The 18716-nt window shown below is 51.2% G+C and overlaps 3 protein-coding genes across 3 annotated transcripts; 1 reads left to right on the top strand and 2 right to left on the bottom strand.

The window, feature by feature from the left end:
* Positions 1-458: 458 nt before the first annotated feature.
* Positions 459-2555, bottom strand: EAH_00008850 (pyrroline-5-carboxylate reductase, putative; the record flags this gene model as incomplete). Its single annotated transcript, XM_013392010.1, has 7 exons — positions 459-502; positions 782-957; positions 1073-1145; positions 1329-1665; positions 2131-2189; positions 2343-2432; positions 2513-2555. 7 exons carry the CDS (start codon positions 2553-2555, stop codon positions 459-461), a joined length of 822 nt encoding a protein of 273 aa, XP_013247464.1.
* Positions 2556-8783: 6228 nt separating this feature from the next.
* On the top strand, positions 8784-16479 carry EAH_00008840 (kinesin heavy chain, putative; the record flags this gene model as incomplete). Its single annotated transcript, XM_013392009.1, has 21 exons — positions 8784-8891; positions 9076-9274; positions 9471-9566; positions 9768-9979; positions 10121-10311; positions 10694-10891; positions 11039-11156; positions 11283-11470; positions 11655-11754; positions 11857-11969; positions 12201-12363; positions 12477-13066; positions 13233-13580; positions 13755-13899; positions 14030-14149; positions 14308-14487; positions 14655-14853; positions 14972-15108; positions 15225-15443; positions 15559-15817; positions 16010-16479. The coding sequence occupies 21 exons, from the start codon at positions 8784-8786 to the stop codon at positions 16477-16479; spliced, it is 4353 nt and encodes a 1450-aa protein (XP_013247463.1).
* Positions 16480-16659: 180 nt separating this feature from the next.
* Positions 16660-18392, bottom strand: EAH_00008830 (Prolyl-tRNA synthetase, related; the record flags this gene model as incomplete). Its single annotated transcript, XM_013392008.1, has 3 exons — positions 16660-17325; positions 17446-17829; positions 17994-18392. 3 exons carry the CDS (start codon positions 18390-18392, stop codon positions 16660-16662), a joined length of 1449 nt encoding a protein of 482 aa, XP_013247462.1.
* Positions 18393-18716: the final 324 nt, after the last annotated feature.

The raw sequence follows: 18716 nt of genomic DNA, 5'->3' as shown, positions 1-18716 counted from the left end.
CATGTGCACCTTTTTACTGCCTGTATCCCTGCAAATCTCGCTGATGCACAGCATTCACTAATCTCCTCCACTCAAATAAATGCGTAAAGTTTTTCAGCGCCCATTTCTCGCTGAAATAAACTGTCTTTGACTCTGTTGCCTTTTCGCATTGTCACAACCAATCGTTTGGCGGCTTCTCTGCATCGTCATTCCTGGCCAACCGGCCATCCAGCGCCGCCGCAATAACTTCAGCTGTTGTTGCCTTTTTTAATTGTGTCATTGAAGGGCCCCTGCGCTGTATAGCGTTTGCATGTAGACACACTTCCACGTGTATGACCAGCCAGGGGTGCCTGTGGTCATTGGATACGTAGTACAGACAGGCCTGGCGGAACGCCTCGATGCCTCTTTGCACCTATTCTCCCCGTTTTACTGCTGAGGAATCCTTGTTATCGAGGTTCTCTGTCATCTCCACCGAGCGTTCATAGGTGGCCTGCACCGCATCTGCGACTGCGCCCCACAAGCACTGCACGGCAAAACGCGCAACCATAAACCGTAAACCCTAGATTAGCCGTTCACAGCACACGAGGCAGGGGCGCCGCCCACAACCGAACTACGCAATAAGCCTGCACATTACAGCCATCTTTCTACGCGTTCATCGGCGAATAGACAGAAGAGAGCAGCGCCCCATCTTGGTGAAGCAACACTGACGTCGAGGTTTGCAGTACGATGCCGCAAAACCGGTAGTGTAAAGCATACTCTGTTTGCGTCGCATACCAGCTAGCTCGGCCATCCGTCTGCCTACCTGCAGCTCTAAAGGCCCTCCTCTCCATCGCCATCAGGCCGGCTATGGTTGTGCCCCCAGGTGTGGTGATCTCGTCGCGAATGAGGGCGGGGTGTATTTCCTTCTTTTGTACCAAAGTCGCTGTGCCGCGCACGGACTGCAGCGCCGCCTCGGTGGCCAACTGCCGCGGCAAGCCGCTGCGACAAATTCAGCAACGCACAGACAGCAGCAACTCTGTGCAGCAACTCATCCTGCGCTATGTTGATGCAGCGCCTGAGCAGCTACAGTAACTTCCTTATCACTTCCGCATACAAGAAGGCCGACACCCACCACTTGACCCCAGCATCAATGAGTGCCTCAATGAACGTGCAGACGAATGCAGGGCCTGCAGCATTCGCAAGAGCTCTGGATGCAGCCGCCCTAAACCGTAATGGCATAACAAAGTCGAGCTGTGCACTCTTAGTGCAGCAGCACAGCCGCAGGCCAGAGACTAAACAGCATGCTTTTCTTCAGTTGGCGTTGCCATTTTGGGGCACTTGCGAGTTAAGCGCTATCTTCACTTGTTTACTCGAGCCGCTAATTGCGCAGTACGCATCGAAGTAGCTTTCTGGAACAGAGTGTACACGGCCGAAGGCCCGCAGCGCCCGCAGCAGCACCGCCTCGTTGTCCGCAGTCAAATGCTTCCCACAGTAACAAGTGGAACCTTCACCAACAGCGCACAGTACATTCGGCATTATGCGCGCGACAGGGGAGTTTAGCGTCGTCTCCTCTAGCCTTGAAAGCGAGACCCCAGCGCAAGCAGAAACGAGGAACGGAAGAGCATTTGACTCCTCCCTCCACAATGCGAGGGAAGCAAGCACCTCAGGGACATTCCAAGGCTTCACAGTAAGAAACAACAAACCCGCCTGCGCCCAGCGCACCACCTAAGCACCACAACCCCCCCTCCCCACCAAACACACGCATACGCACACATATATACACACCAGTATGAAAATGAAAAACAGAAAAAACGCGGAAACGCCAAGTGGAGGACTCCCCAGGCAGGCAGCCGTAGCATATCCAACAGAGCAAAGCAACGCAGAGCTCAGAGCCAACTTCATCGTTCTACACAGGATGAGAGTGCGCAGGGCGGCCTTTGTTGCAGCCTCGTTGCTAGGGTATTCCAGCGGCCCACAAAGGAACAAAACCCCGAGACGTCAGAAGCGCAGCGTATCTACGCATAAACAAGTACACATATAGTTACATATAACACGCAAGCTCGCCTCTTCATTTGTTCGTGTCGAGTACCCGAGAGCGCTAATGGCCTGACAAGACGCTTCCGTGCGTGCGCTCATGCAGATGTCCTCAGCGGAGCAGACTCGAGCCCGTACCAGAGCCACAGCCATCGCCTTCGCCATTTTCCCCCCCCCTATAAACCCAACTTTAATCGCTGCGAGAGAAAACAGCGAAATATCTGCACAGCGGTTGCTCCTTAGAGGGAGCGGATGCGACTGATAGCAGCCGAAAACGACCAAAGATTCAGAAATATGATAAGAAATGACCCCACATGCATTCAACAGGAAATGGTGGGGGAAAGACTCACTTGATGACTCCTGAGCCATGGTGGACGACAGACGCCTTCCCAGTGGCGCGGGAGTGGGAAAATTGAGAGCAACAGCAGCCTTCACTGAATCTGGAATACAACAGAGAACAGAAGGCAGAAATAAAAACACTGGAGAATCTCGATGCAGCGACTCAAAGTGTGTTTAGCACCACGCAGTGGTCCAAACGGTGATCGGCTGGCGGGAATGTGCATATTGCTCGACGATCAGCTGAAGTGAAGCGCCCGTCTCTGCTGTCAAAAACATAGCTTTTAAATTGCTAGATTCAGAACAAAAGGTCGCTGATGTCAAGGAACCGCTTCATGCGGTGAAGTTCACTTCACGGGGAAGCACGACTTCACCTGCCCTGGAAACGGGGCGAAGAAGGGGGCGAAGAGGCGGGCTTTTTTTAGTACGATAAATATTTCTTAACATGCAGGAAGGTTTAAAATATGCTGGTCGTTGCCTTAACGTGAAGAAGGGTTCAAAACATATTAGCATTTGCCTCAATATGCAGGAAGGTTCGAAATATGTTGGTCGTTGTCTGAAAATCTGCAGCAAGGTTCGAAACATACGGAAAATGCACTTTTCGTCGACTACAGGCTGGCTACTGAAGGTCATGTAAGCGTTTAACGATTGTCTACGGCATTAGGGGAAAAATGAATGGGAGGGCTAGCACGTGGGGTTACCTTGCAGCAAGTTACAGCAAGCTGAGTGCTATAGCTCAAGGCAAGCAGTCGCCAATCCACGCCGGCAGCAGGCACTTGTGCTGCTATGAACGCAACTGCTGGAGACTGGAGTGTTGCGCCGGTGCTCGTTGGAACGCTTGTCTAATGAATTTCGACTCTATCGCAGCTCACAGCGATATGCGGCACCACTTGGTAGAGTGGGGTAGGAGCGGTGACCGCGTGCCGCGAACCCCCTCCCGAAAAGTGCTCATCAGTCTTGAAAGCGCCCTTCCTGAAAAGAGAGGCGAGGAGGGATATTTCGGTAATCTCGTGAAAATTCTCGTCAGTGTGTGGGCGTTTTCACCCCCCAAGAACCAAGGAAAGCTCGTAGGATCCTCCGTCCGAAAAAAAAGGTGGCTACCTTCCGCGCATCCATTTGCCTTGGATGGAGAGCTACTTCCGCAACCCGTTCAACTGAAGAGCTCTTCATCTCGCAAAAATTCATTAAAAATGCCACATCCTCGTGGATCGTCGAAATGTGCCTGGAGCGGCGACGGGGTGCAGTAGAGAAACTTTTCGCTCCTCATCAGGCATACTTTTGTCTCCATGTCGCACTCAGAGAGCTACGCTACCTAGGAGCATTCCCGTTTTTCTGAAATGGGTAGCACGATATGGTGGCTAAGAAGTTCTACCGCCTTCGTGCGAATCCTGTAAACAACTAAAGCTCTTCGACATGAGCTGCAGGGTAGATTTATCCCCAGGACGCCAAGGGAGAATCTATGGGGGAATTGAGACAAACTAAAGAAAAGAAGCTTTCGATAGGGCGCTGCATCTGGGAGGATCAATCCTTGGTGAGCAAAAACCCAACGGTGGACTCGGAACGCCTGTACCGATGGTTCTCAGGTCCGTATCCAGCTGGGCAGCCGATAAGGACGTAGGGAGTGAACGCCTGGGACACTCTGAGATGACGTACTGACGAAAAGAAGCAAGAGAAAACTCGACTTCCGCTGACCTACAAAAGAATGGAGTGGGAGGCTTTCGAAAGAGCCCAGATATAGTACCGATATATAACCGATGGATATTGGGACTGTGAATGCCAGCACCTTTCAGAAACAGTCAAGAAGCTATAAAATACGATGGCCTGAAAATCCGGCATTCAGGAAGCGGGGGCGATGTACCGAGCGGCGCATCTGCATTTTTGGCAACAAGCAAGGGCATATAGTTCGAGAATGCAGAACTAGGGAAAGCGCTAAGGAGGTGGGGAAAAACCATTTATGCAGTGTTGTCAGGTGAGGCAACAATTCGGTCAGGGAAATGCAACAGTCCCCACGGGAGGTGAGGCAAACTGTCTGGCCAAGAGAGTTGACAGCCGCACAGGAAGATCAGCTTTGGAGCAGCCCTGTCCTTTTCCAAGCCATTGTGTTATGACCACCAGCTGCTAGTCCTACTTGATACAGGGTGCAAAGTGGATTTGTTGACTGATGCTAAGGCGTGGAGGTGCAGCCTATCCACCTATTCATTGGCGCCGTCTCTGCGAATAAGCTGTGCCGTTGGAAAAAAGTGCACAAGCATCGGTATAGCTACTGGTAATAAGTGCGTGCTCAACTCTTTAATGGGTCGTAACACAGTGATGCTGGAATTCTACATTGGGTTAGTTTCGCACGACATTGTCCTACGCATGCCGTGGGTAACCCAGCGGTGAGAGTCCCTCTGGCCTCCAAACGGCTAGACAGTAGTGGGAAATATACGCCTGGAAGCTATGAAAGAGTGCACCACTCATCCCTCCTAACAGCAATTTTATTCTCAATGGTAGAGAGAGCAGTATTACCTTCCCACGAAGAAAGGGGAGGGGGTAAGCCAACGCTGTGCAAAGGCAGTGCCGGCAACGACTGAGAAACGCATTCACTCCGTCGTGATGACCTCAGAAGGACCACAGGTTGAAGGGATTCGATGCACTAAACTCGCGTAAAACACCAGAAGTGAGCCCAGGTGGGAGAAATGTCCTCACATGCACGAGATGCCAGCTGGCCCACCATCCGCTGGACACCGAATGCACCCCAGAACACACTCCACGCCTCAATCTTTGTTTTGGAGTAGAGACGAGCCCCATGTCCTTGTGAAAACCAAGGTGGTGCAGCAGGCGAATTGCTAGGAAAAGTCTGCGTTCAATCGTCAACTAGCGCATGTGCAGACAGCCCGTGGCTGGCGAAGGAAAAGGTGTGATGCACAAGCACTATGATGGTACTCAAATTGAAGATGTAGAGGTGTATCTGGCAGAGAGAGTGCAAATAGTACAGTAGTAGAAATAAATGAAGTCACTGTAGACAATAAAAAAGGCTAACAGGGGAAGACTGCTCAAAAGATGCCCCGAGTCTGAGGCAGGCTGTGAGACTGGGGTTCGAGCCGTGGCGCCGACCTTCTAGCATCAGCAGAAGCATTATTATTACTTCCTCCGTCGGAGGACCATTAGACCTGGATACGAACGAGACACTGTTTTTTGACATTTTTAGGCTATTTTACGAGATATGCGCTGCGTGTAGCGTCTACCTAGCGAATGTGCATTTGCCTAGTTACGCATAGGACCGATAAGCAGTAGCACCAGAATTCACTACAAAAGGACACCAGGTGGAGCGTGCGGGTCGGCTTCAAGCCCAAAAACAAACAGTATTTGTGGGTAAACGAAAGTTTCTGGAGAGCGTGCTTGGCGAATTACTTCCCCTCATGCAAGTTTTAGCAAGCTATCCACCGTCTGACTTCGCCGAAGCACAGTTGAAGATTCGAGTACATCACGATGGCAGGCACAAGACTGCGCTCCACATTCGCTCCAGCAAAACAGTCCATTTATGTTCCCTGTGGATTTGTGATTGTGCCTGCTGAACTGCATCGAGGCGTCACTCATCATTACTTGTAATTATTTTGCATTATTATTAGCAGTGAAAGTGGATGGCGCTTGTAGGTGGACACCGGTGTTCAGTCAGAATACACAGGGGCATTTGCAGCGCTTGGAGCATGCACTGCAACTACTACTCACAGTTTTCATGAAAACGATTAATTTTTAGGGCTTCGTATTTTCTCCGCAGGGTTCGAACCAGATCTAACGAAGATAAATGACGCTGAGTCGTGATTTGCATCCCTGCACACACTTACGGTAGTCGAAAATTTCCTCTGCCGCTGGTGGACCGCCGTGCCTTTATGCTCAGCTTCTGTTTCATTGCCCCTGCTTACGTAACCTAACATGGATGATAGTTCAGTTACAAATTCTCTTTTCTTTCACGCCTTCTGTTCTGCACTTCGCAGAATGTGCAGAATGTGCGCATTTTCACGAGCACAATACATCACCCGCCGCCATGACTGTACGAAGGTTCAACGCATCAAACTGAGAAACTGCAGGGATCTTGCTTCCTCCTGCCATGAGCAGTCGTTCTCTGGCCTCCTGAATTCATATTCCGGTGTCAGTCTGTTCGAGCACGATTCGTTGCAGATGTTTCAAGTCCGTGTCGCTTTACGGAGGCCTGCCAGTTGGGGCGATGCTTGGACATTAAACGCCTTCAATTCAGCTTGAGTGTTTATCCTCGAGGAGTACTGCAACCATATTTCGCAATTTATTCCAGCATTCGATTGTGTAGCATTATTATAGATGGATGCTTCTTTTACCCAGGACGCAAGGCGGTGCTCCGTGATCAGGCACCATGCATCGTAACACAAATTTAGTTCACTATACAAGCTAAACTAGATGCGATGCGGGCTGCCCCTAGTGTTGTTTTAGCAGCATGTAAGTTTCCGCATCAGAAGTCTTTCCGTTGCCTACTGATGCGAATCTAGCACCAATAGTACTCAAAAAGCAAGCTTCGGAAGTGGTGATTTTACTTAGAACTCCACAAAAGTTCGTTCTTCAAAATATCCAGAGACCCTGTGGGAAGCCCTTTCGTGATGAATGACCATCTTTTCTGTTGATACACAGCCATGTATACACATTTTCGTACAGCTAGTGCAGTTGATCATCGTTTATACGTGAAAACTAGCATACGTTGATATACCAACTGGCTACATTGAGGCTTGGAGTGACAACGGAAGGCGACAAACCACAGCTCGCCACTGCTTATCGGTCTGGGAGGGCTCTAGAAACCACTTATTTCTTACCTTCGTTATTTGACAGTATTATATCATGCCGTGTAATATGTGGCAAGAGCAAATCGAAGTTCTGATGAGGATATTATGGAGATATTCGTGCGCCCTCAGAGCCAGGTGGAATCGGATTGATTGGGTCTACGGGAGTATGTTGCCCACTCAACAAGCAGTAACTGCTAGTGTCTGCAGACATTGTTTCCATTAACAAACCTTGCTTTTCCTGCTGGCTGGCTTACTTCTCCGTATGTTGCGTTGGACTTAGCCAAACAGCCGTGCGGCCATGCCAAATGCCAAAGCAGTACTGCACACCACTCTGGTGTTCATGTGCGAGACCCCCTTATCTCGGTCTGCACCAGGCCAGCAATTATAGATCAACTTTTGAGTCGAGCTGCAGAGGCCTTGCACAGACACGCGTTGCACTGTGAAGCCCATTATTGCTGGACCAAAAGCGTAGACCCGTCCCTTGTTGCACCACTAGTGCTTTCCCTGCGTATCCATAGGGACAAAATGAGCTTCATGAGCCAACAAAGTAAGTCAGTGAGTGACTTGGAACTGCTATAGATGACCCCTTTGGTCATTGTCTCTTCCCTGCCCGCACAGGTGTTTGCAAGCAACGGCGCTGAGCAAACGGCGGCTCGTCGCGCGAACACATTGAGCAAATTATCGACGTATTTCCCGGAAAATTAGTTGCCTTGACAGCTTTAGGGGAGAATATTGCCCAAGTTATGATTTCGATGGAGGAGCCAAATCGCATGCTCTGCGCCGTCCAATGGACGTCAACAACCGCTCGCACGCAGGCGGTAACATGTATGTTTGGCCATGCCCTGCGCTGGAGCATTTCCTAGCTATCCCTATAGTGAAGAATGAAGAAAATTTACATAATTATGTGTACTGGAGGTGTTGTTTGACTCTCTACGTGGATCTTCCCGTGGGCCCCGTGAACAAGCACAGGTGGCGGAACGGCGCCTGGTAGCCGCTAGTGTACCAGCATGCCACCAATGGTCCATTCAGCAGACACCGACTCCCCGTCACTTTCGAGATTTGTTTAAATTAGTCTAAAACGGCAGAGGGTACTTAGTCAGCAGGGGCAGCAGAGACGGTGACTTGCTGTCCCGCGGTCCCATCTTCCCGCGTTTGCCGAGTCGGCTTGAAACGCTGGCTTCTCAAGCGCGTAGTTCCAAGGGGCACATCCACTTCCTTTCAGTGTCAGAAGTAAGCGGAATACAGCAGGCCTCCGTCCGCTTTTTTCCTAGCAGATGGTGCCCTCTGCATCCCTGCAGACGTCGATGCCTACAGGTAGGGCATCGTGACCGGGTTCCCTAAGGGAAGGAGAGACGCAGTACTTGCCCAACAGCAGTATTCAGAGCCTGAGGACATTCTATGGGTTCTTGCGTCATCAAGGTGTCATTCCAGATAGCCCTGGACGGAAGGCCTCTTTGGCAGCCCCAAGCGCAACGCAAAGCGCCAAGAGGCCCCATATAGGCTTCGCGCTGGAATAGCACCAATAGGGCCTGCTGCATGCCGCAAAGCAGTACTTAATGCTTCTTTGCCTTTTATCTGAAGGCGTTGAGTCCTGCGTAGGGCCATCAGGCGCCGCTCGCCGTCCATCGGGTTAACTGTCACATACATGAGGCTGCAACTTCCAGGATGGCACTCGTTAAGCAAGGAACGGCCAAGGGCCGTAAGCTCAGGCTGGCCGACGACGCCCTGGAAGGCACGAATCTAGAGCCGGAGTCAGTGGAAGAGAGCATCAGGGTCTGCACGCGTATGCGACCCCTGTTTCCAAAAGAGGTGAGATAGGTGTTTTGCTGGGAAGAGAGAGGAACAAACAAAGCAGCTGGACGCAGCACCGCAGTTTGTCTGTTTGACACGGAGTTGAGGGTTCTTCTTGGATATGCGATATTCAGGAGTGAGTATATCGATAGGGGGTGTATTTCAGGTGGAAAGCGGTCATATTAAGGCATGGAAGGTGGAACAGAAATCGATGCAGTTGATAGTGGAGCCTCCAACGCAGGCAGAGATTGAAGAAAGTCGTCAGGGAAAGACGTCCACATCTAAAAAGGTGGTGGAAAAGACGCAGGCGCAAAAGGATCAGGTGCAACGGTACTACGCTTTTGACAGGTGCTTCGATGACGAAGGTAGGCTTACAACAAAAGCCCTCTAGGAATTAGGCTCTTCTTACGCAAGAGTCTATTGAATGCGTAGGTAGACTTAGCAGTTGGCGTACAGCAATAAAACGGGGGTGCAGCAGCAGTAACACGCGGCGCTTGGGATGCGTGGCCTCGCAGCATGTTCAGCACCTCTTGCATTTGCACGTGATGTTTGCTTATGCAGCGGAGAATGATGAAGTGTTTGCCTATGTAGCACGAGACATCGTCTTGGACGCTTTTAAGGGGATCAATGGATGCGTCTTTGCCTACGGCCAAACTGGTGCTTTTGCCTATGGCATTCCTTCGATACGAGTTCCACTGCACACTGCATCCAGGAAAAATACAGGATTTTTTGTCTGCAGCGTTGGGGGCTAGCTATATATCTGGCTCCTTCACCTGTTGTACTATCTTCTTTCCTGCTGTTTGGGTTTTTGAGAATAGCTTGGACATGCATGTGGTCGTTGTTTGATGGGCTCTTTAGGCTCCGGGAAAACCCATTCAATTATGGGCGTCGCAGAAGATCCTGGCATTTTGCCGCGGTCTCTTGCAGAGTTTTTTGATTGCATGTCGGATTCCTCTCTGTTGAGGGAGGAAATGGAGGATGCTGCTGCTGAAAAAGAGGAAGACCCAGGGGAAACTCAACTTGCTACGATGGAGTCCCGATCAGAGGGCCTGGAGGAAGGCGAAAACCGAGTAGGCTTTCTTCTTCCCCTGGTTTTGTTGAGACGTTTGTACACTAGATACTGGAAGGGCTTTGCTTTGATGGAACGATGCAAGCGTTTGACTCTTAAGTAAAGGTTTTTGCACGTACTGCTTGCGTGCGGCGCATTTAAGGAATATCTCATGAGGGTGTCGTACGTCGAAATATACTTGGAGCGGGTGAACGACTTGCTGCAAGAAGGCCCTCGAGGAGGGGCTGTAGAAAACCTTGACGTCAAAGAAGACCCGAAGAAGGGATTTGTAGTGGTTGGACTGCATGAAGAAGCTGTTGCCTCTATGGAGGAAGTAATGAACCTTTTATCCAAGTGAGGCCGAAAGTATACGTAGAAGCGGCGTTTCCACAACCTGCCTGTTCCCACACAGAAGAATGACTATCCAGCAATCCCTCTCCGAGTGATACAGTTAAATCTCCGTTGTAGCTGAAGAGTTGCCGCATTGCTTCCTTATCAGTGGGTGAGACGCTTTTCTTTCAGCTTCTTTTTTTGTACTATACATGCGTGCTTTCTTCTTAGAGCTGAACAGCGGCGTCATTTTGCCAGGACGAATTTCAACGAGACTTCTTCAAGGTGGGTTTCTTCCCCTGTTGCGTCATGCATTTGCATTTGTCTAGCTGTTGTTTTCTTCTTTGACGCTTTGCAGGGGGGCGAACAATTCACCGTTGCGTTGGTTGCCTGCTGTCTGTGACAGATCCCATGTCGTTTTCTCGATAACACTAGAGTCCACAAGCACCTTTGAGGATGGAACAAATGTCAGCCGACGTGGAGAACTGAAGATAGTTGACCTAGCAGGCAACGAAAAGGCAGGCAGGGCTTCTGAAGGCGTGGAAAACGCCAAGCTTGTTCTCGAGGAGGGGAAGGCAATCAACAAGTCTCTTTTTCTTCTTTCGTATGTCTCAAGTTCCCCTTTAGAGCGCGTTTAGTGTTCCTTCTCCGACTGCTGATGGCGTTTGGTGGTAGGTTCCCCAGCAGGGATGAGACGGCTTCCAATTCTCACTCAGCATTGCTAACACGTTCATGAGATTGTCTTGTCCAGGGAGGTCATATCCAAGCTCTCGAAGCAGGCACAGCAAGGTGATGACAAGACCAAGAAGAAGGGGGAAAAGGAAGTGTACATTCCTTGGCGAGACTCGAAGCTCACTCGTCTTCTCCAGGTATGCTACTGTGGTGGACTCAGCCTCGGCAATTTTCCATTGGCTCGCATTCCCGATGAAAGCAAAACGGCATTCGGGGTGTGTGAAGTCCACAGCCCATTTTGTCTGTTGTTCCGCTTTGCTCAGAAAGCACTTGGAGGTAACAGCCGTGCTGCAGTGTTGGTGGCTGTCCACCCGTCGAGCCTCTACTTGGACACCTCTTTTTCAACCCTTCGCTTCGCAATGAAGTGCAAGGAAATCAAGAAGAAAGTCTGCGCAAATTTCTTTTCTCCAGAGCAGTCCCTTATTGCACAACAGAAGAAGTTAATTGCAATGTAAGGCAGTGGTTCTAGGAAGGCTCGTAGTATCCATGCCACCTCCGGTCAGACTGTTAATTGCTAGAAACTCCTAGGGTGCGCCATATTTTGCCTACGGTTACTTAACAAGTGTGAGCCAGTAACGTGACCCTTTCTGCCTTCCTAGTCACTGCATCGCTACTCAAATGGGTGGCGTATTCAGGCTTCATGCGCAGCTGAAAGAGTTGTCGGAGGGAGGGGTAGTTCCGGGTGTCAAGTCGCAAAGGAATGCGGAAAACGATGAACAAATTCAAATTCTAAAGGTACGCTGCCTCCTTTCAGCAATTAGGCTAGCGAAGAGGCAAGGAGATGCAACTTTTGACAGGTGCTGAGGCGCGCTGCATGGATATGCTTGTTGGATTCAGAGCGACTTGGAAAATAAAGTGGCAAAGTTCCAGCAGTTCATCATCAAGGCGACAGCTGCCCCAACGCAAGCGCCTCCTGGAGGGGGGCTGCAACGGGCACGTACCATGCGTCAGTAAGCCTGCTTCTACGTCAACGTAGTTCCAGTTCGGTCTCTGAAGTTGTTAAGTGCTCCAGTGTCTCTCGCCGAATGTTCTTTGGCTACATAGACCGTGTTCTCGCCAGGAGACCTTATGGCTCCTGTGTAACGGGCTAACTGCTGTCGTGCGTGATGCACTTCCTTGGTAGTTCTGTTGAGCGTAATCGAAGCGACTATGGAACTGCTGCTGTTTATACTCCTTCACAGGTCGTCTGCATTCAGAAGGATGGATACCCTGGCCGCAGCGCGCTATGGGTTGAGAGACATTGACGGACTGAACCAAGCCGACTCCGAGGATCCTGCTGTGAGGGCGTCTATGACTCATGCGCTGAGCTTGTTGGATCGTTTTGGTCAGGATATCAAAGGCGAAGTAAGGCAGCGACCCAAAGCTGTGTACGTGCCTAACACCACATTCACGCAGGCGCATGCTAGCTTGCATTGCGCGTATGAAACTGTGTGTTTCACTGCATTTGTGCTTTGAAGGGAGGTGGGAGTTTCCAGTCTTTGTCTAGTGGAGACAATTCTGGGGGGGCAGTTTTGCGGTTTGAGACCCTGGAGCATTCCATTGAGGGGGCGATACACGAACTTGAGTGTATAGATGAAAACCCTCTATCCGCGGGTGAAGAGTCTCTGACTTGCGAAGATTCATCGGCGAGTGACGTTTCCGATCATGAAGCACCACTGGAAGCTCACGCGGATGAAGGGGGGCCTCCTGAGCAACAGCCAGACGCAGGGATTAGTGAGCGCAAGCTCAAACCAACCAAAGTCATAGCTGCAGCTGCTAAGGCGAAGGCCACGCGGCCCAAAGGAGAGAAGAAACAGAAAGCGAAAACTGCGAAAGCTCCTAAAAAGGCGAAGCCATCCTCTCCTGTCAAGCAACACAGCGACGTATCGCCCGAGCCGCCTCCAGCCACAATTACCCCAGACGAGCCTGCGGAACAGGAGCGCGACAGTAGTGAGTCGCGGAAAATCAAGGCCTTAGTCCTTAAGCAAAAGGCAGAGAGGGAGAACTGGGCTGCTAGGCTTAGGAAGGCAAAAGAAATGGGGCTGGAAGTCATATCGAAGGTTCTTTTGTGAGTCGATGCATTAAAAAGCGTATCGGGCCGCAATGCCTAGCATTACCATGCCCTCATAGATGACGTATCAAAGAAACTGCCCAGCGTGTTATACATGTTTAGGCGGTGCACATTCGACTGCCCCGTTAGTGCATCGTTACTCTTTGTATTTCTTTCCTTTCAGCCGGATGCAAGATGAAAAGGAAGCGCTGGTCAAGTCTAGGAAGCGCACCGCAGAGTTGATGACCCAGATTCGTCATATATGTGCATTGATGCATCGGCTGGGGCTTTCAGTGCTCAGCACTGCCTCTGCACCAGGAAAAGGAAGGAACAATGAGTTGCCTGCTAGAGATCAAGACAGCGAGTCGCTTAAGTGTTTCCTCGATCGTGTGAAGAAGGAGAGGGATGCGGAGCCATTAAAACTTTCTCTAGGCATTGGTGACCCCGTGGGCCAGGCAGCAAAAGCCCAGGGCTTCCCTGATATTGATCAGATCCGCCCTTTAGCATGCGCTGCAATTAGTAATGCGTTGTCGTAAGTTCACTCATTTGAGACACGTCGCTCAAGAAGGGAGGATAAGGCCAGCTGCCAGCACCGAACGCGACGCCGTTCCGTTGTCAATCTTCGTCAACCATGATACAAGAAGTCTTCGTCCGGGCCGGAGAAGTTCATTTTTGGTAAGCCTGCCTTTGTGTGTGCTTCGTATAGACGTGTTATGCTGGCGGAGGTATTAGAAAGTACGCAAGACAACGGGGAAATTCAACGTACGGGGAGCGATTCAACTTCGCAGCCGCCTCTTATGGCATTAGCTGCTTCGGTTGCATCTTCGGGAATACCTGCTAAAAGTGAAGAAGTGCGCTTCCCCTCTGTCCCGTATGCTTTAAGAGTCGCGACAAGCACTGCCACGTAGGATCCTCCAACAGGGCAGCCAGTAGCTGTATCTACGCCCACGTTAAACCGTCCAGTTGCGAATTTTCGCTCAGGCAAATACTCCAAGGGTCCCACAAAATGAGGAGGAGGCGGTCAGTGCGTTGGAACTGATCTTCACTAAATCAGCTCCTACTGAGAGTAGCATGGCAACAGTCGACGCAGAGACGGCCCAAGTGCGTCCCCCTTTACATAAATAAATTATGTTTGCTTTAAGCCACTTCGCAGTGGCTCGAATGGCCAGCAGCGGCGGCCTCACCCACTGCGGTCTCGGCAAAACAGGGGGCTCCATTGACATCCTCCTCACAATGATTTGTATGTGGCTGCGTTTCAGATGGTGGAAGGCAAGAAGGAACAAACACTAGAGTCCATTTTGCAGATCCTCCCCCCATGGGAGCAGCATATGCTGGCGCTCCTGTACGAGCAGCAAGAAATGAGGAGGGCGCTCGGCCAACTTAGGGACCACTTTGTGCACAGGCTTAAGGAAATCCAAGTGTCAGTCAAGAAGGGACTGGTATGTCCAAGTCCTTTTGGCTGAAGAGAGACGGAAAGTTGCATGCGTCGTGCAATGAATCTTTTTGACTGCAGATACAGACAGATGCCTTAAGCAGGGCACTCAAACGCAATTCTGAATAGCTCACGTTTAATGCAGTATTTTATTTGCTGTTAGTGTGCGCTCAGCTGGAGAAGCTCGAGCTCACTGAGCACTGCGACAGAATGCTGGCTGCCCTATGGAGCTTCAAGGCAGAGCTAACCGACTCGAAGTCACCGAACCGCGTCGATGAAGACACAAATGCAAAGTTTGCAAAACTGATGGCCAAACTTGAGGAGCTTTCAATTCGCCTTGCTGAGCGGGACATCGACTACAAGTTACTCTCCGGTACGGTTCTTTGATACGCCCTACACTAGAACTCTGGCGGGAACGCCCATAGTGATGTATCCTATAGCTGTTTTGTCTGAACACTCAAACGATACATGCTTGTTCTTTATTTGGACAGAGGATTACTTGGCTGTCAAGCAGGAGAACGCAACTTTGCAAGAAACGACACGGAGGCTTAAGGAGGAGAACAGAAGCCTACTTATGATACCTAAGACAATGACAAATTGGGAGGAGCTAAAGGGCTATGATGATGTGGTACGGCACGTGTGTAGGCCGAAACCCATACTCGACCGAACAGCTTTGAGAACTGCTCATGGGAAAATGGTATGCCTTGAGAGTAGGAATCATCTATCTGATTACGCTTCTTTCAGGAGAAGAGAGCTTTGGCAAGAGACGTCCAAATGCTGCAGGGCTATGCCTCGCATTTGCGCATGAAGCTCGAGGAAGGCCGTGCTGTTGAGCTTGACGTGCGACGACTGAACCAGGCGCTCTACATGGAGCTTCTTGCTGCAAACACGACAATAGCGGATCTGCAGGATCAGATAAAATTCTACACGAGCGTAGACAGAAGAGAAGCGACGCTTCTAGAGGTCAGTAGTGTAGTGTTGAACCGCAGCCCAATATTTAGTTCATTTAGTCGTCGACATAGTCAGGAATCCTGGTCAGTTAATTGCACCCTATTTGGGACTGCTCGTACTTGTACAGGAGCAATTAGCTGCAGCGAATGAGGCGGAGGCGGAAAAGAGTGACAGAATTCGAGACCTGGAGGAGGAAGTTGCGACGTTAAAAGAGCAGCTTGCTGCAGCACTGTCCAAGCCGGAAGCTGAGGAAGCTGAAGTGGAACTGCCTGTTGAACCCGTAGAAGTGTCGGCTGAAACCGAACAACAGGGACCGACCAGACGCTCGGTGAAGAAGAGTGCGCTAACGGCGAACGCCAAGGCAAAGCCAAAAGCTACTTCCAGAGGTCTGTCGCATGCCTTTGTGCACTGTTTTTGCAATTGGATGCGTGATGCCCAAGAACAGAAATAGAGCGTGGTTTTTGCTGCGCTGCCGTTGCACCTGAAGCTGGATTTGTTAAACCCAGTAAGAGTGTGCGCCTTTGCCCGTTAATCGGCTCAGTGAGGAAGCTAGAGGCGTCGTTTGTTGCCTCTTTCAGGTCCTTCCATGGCTGTGACTCAAGCTGCCGCCATTTCGCCGGCAAAGCAAAAGTCCCTAGGAAAGCGCAGCATCACGACTTCAGCTGGAGTAGATCGGGGGTCGCTGAAGCGCGTACCGCGTGCCCCATCAAGAACGAGCATCGCGAAGCCAGAAAAGCCTACTTCCGCAAAGGGCGGAGAGGGCGTGAGACTTGTCAGGGTTGTTGAACCAGAAGGCCACTCTAGCTCGACACCCACTTCGAAGGCTACCTCCTCTGTGCAGCCCCCACAATCCCTTTCCAAGACAGTTTCAATCAGTCTCCCAGCCGAAGAGTCCCACGCTACCCCAGATGCTAATAGCTCGACCGCCGAAGCACCGACAAAAGTAACAGGAAGGGCTCCAGCTTTCACAGGTGACCCGCGCAATAAGGGGCTAACTAACATGATGGCTGCTCTAAGCGGGCGGAGGCGCAAAGGGGGTGGCATTTGAAGAACAGAGGCTCTACGCTTGCCACTCACAGAAACGCATTGCCTGATGAACTAACGCCGCTGGGTTCCTACACAAGTATTGCTAGTTACGGTGAAGCGCTTGCTAAGCTGAGTTTGCAACGAAGCCGGTTGCTCTACACACCAGTTGAGCAACCCAATTGTTACGACTGGTAGTTCCCAGTCATCGTTTGCTAGACATCGCCACACCGAAGAGGATATTTTCTAGCCTGTTCAAGGCAGCCCTAATAGGCAAGATATCCGCCTTGCCGGCTCCGCGTGAGATGTAGAGCACGCGAGCCTTGCCAGGCGTTCGGAGGAAGTCTTCTTTTATTATTAGCTGGTGGGGGATTCCCACAAGATCTGCATGCGACTGCATTTGACGAAGAGTGAGGCCATGCCGGTCGTCCAAGACAACGTCCGCAGGCCCCCCTGCTTTTGCGGCAGTCTTCTGCAGAATTCTGAACAAGGCTTTGCCTAGGCGGGCCGCCCATTGGCCATCATTCCAGCGCGCGGCAGGCTGAGGCAGAACTGCAACACAGAAGGGCGCCACTTGGGGTGGAAATAATAGGCCTTTTGAATCTTGATGCTGTAGTGCCAAATGAGCAAGAAGTCGAGAAACTCCAAGTCCATAGCTGTTCATCAGGGGCATCCTTAATGCACCCCGAGAATCCGTGAAACGGGCACGTGCTTCTTGGCAATACGTTTCGGGTAGCTGAAAGCAGTGTCCAACCTCCAAACTCGTGCAGCTCTGGGGCATCTCTGGCCCAACAGCGGGAGAGCTGTCTCTGCTTTTCTCCGGCCGATCCAGCCCCGCTACTGCACGGTCACTCCCAAGACTGCTGTACACCTGCAGCACTCGCAGGAAAGAATGTAATCTCCATTATCACTACTGTGAATGCGCAATAAAGAACGGGTAAGCGATGCCATACGCATTCCTCGACAAATTCAGTTATAAAGGGTTTCTCACGTGGTATTCATGGCTGCAGGGGCCCCCCATTGCACCAGAGTCCGCTCGAACTCTGTGAACCGGCCCTGTTCCCACCCGAGTGAGTATCCGCCTGAAACATTCATCCATTTTCTCGTAAGTAGCCTCTCTGCACATTGCGTCTTGGTGAAAAGAATAGACTTCTAGCATGACAAATTCACGAGCGCGGAGGCACCCTGCCCTTGGGCGGGCTTCATCTCGGAACTTTGGACCTATCTGGTAGAAAATCTGGGGCAAATCCCTATGGCTTCGGATGTTGCTAGCCACCAGCCACGCCGCCGCTTCCTCGGAAGTTGGGGGCAGGAAGAACTGCCGGCCACGACGATCTTGTAGTCTGTAGAGAGATGGCCCAAACGAGCGTATTCGCTGCGGAAAACAGCAACAGACGAATTACAGATACTTTCACAATTGAGCTTTCCGTCCCCACGAATAGGAAATGATCGTGTAAATTCGGAAAGCAATTAGTTGAGAAGTGCGCCATGGGGCTGATAAGATTGCAATGCTGTGACACCAGCAATGGCAGGACTCACGTCTGAGTTCTGCAGCCAGTGTATCGGCATAATGTTAGGCAAAGATAACGGTGAGGCCATTCCTGCAAGTTCTTGGTGACACACAGCCTCAATCTTCTTGAGCACACGGAACCCCAACGGTAATATGCAAAACATGCCGGAAGACGTAGCCTGCACCAAACGGGCCTTCTCGAGCAACTGCCCCGCAGCAGCAGCAGCAGTAGCGTTCCTGTCGTCAGCAGGCGTGGAAGCTGTTGAGCCGTTGCCCCTCTCCACAGCCGGTGCCGCTGAACTGCGCTTGAATTCTGAGAGAATGCATGAGGCCGAGTCCCTAGCTGAGAAATCCTCTACACAAGGCGTGAGTCGTTCGTCGTATGAAGCTGTGCTGGATCCCAACTCCGTATGTACGGCGCCCGGCATGACCACGTTGGTCGCCAGACAAGCGCGTGGCAAGCCACCGCAATAATACTCTGCGCCTGTAGGCCCCTCGTTCAAACCAAGCGCGAAAACAGAGCCATTGCGGCGGAAGCTTGCCTTAAACCTAATAACTAGCGATGCAGGGGCTGCCAGGATCCTCCGTAGACGGCGCTCACAACCAAGGTTGCGTCCAATACGCTGACAGCGCGCATCGTTTCTGAGAAACGGGGCAGAGGGCAGCCAGTTCACAAACCCCAGTGAGATCGGAACCTGCCCATCCTGTGCGCAAGGAACTTGAGATGCCGCTGCAAGAGAATGGCAGCGGCG

This window comes from Eimeria acervulina, genomic scaffold, assembly GCF_000499425.1.
Source record: "Eimeria acervulina Houghton genomic scaffold, Eah_scaff42, whole genome shotgun sequence".
NCBI lineage: Eukaryota > Apicomplexa > Conoidasida > Eucoccidiorida > Eimeriidae > Eimeria > Eimeria acervulina.
This window is presented reverse-complemented; position numbering and strand designations above follow the sequence as displayed.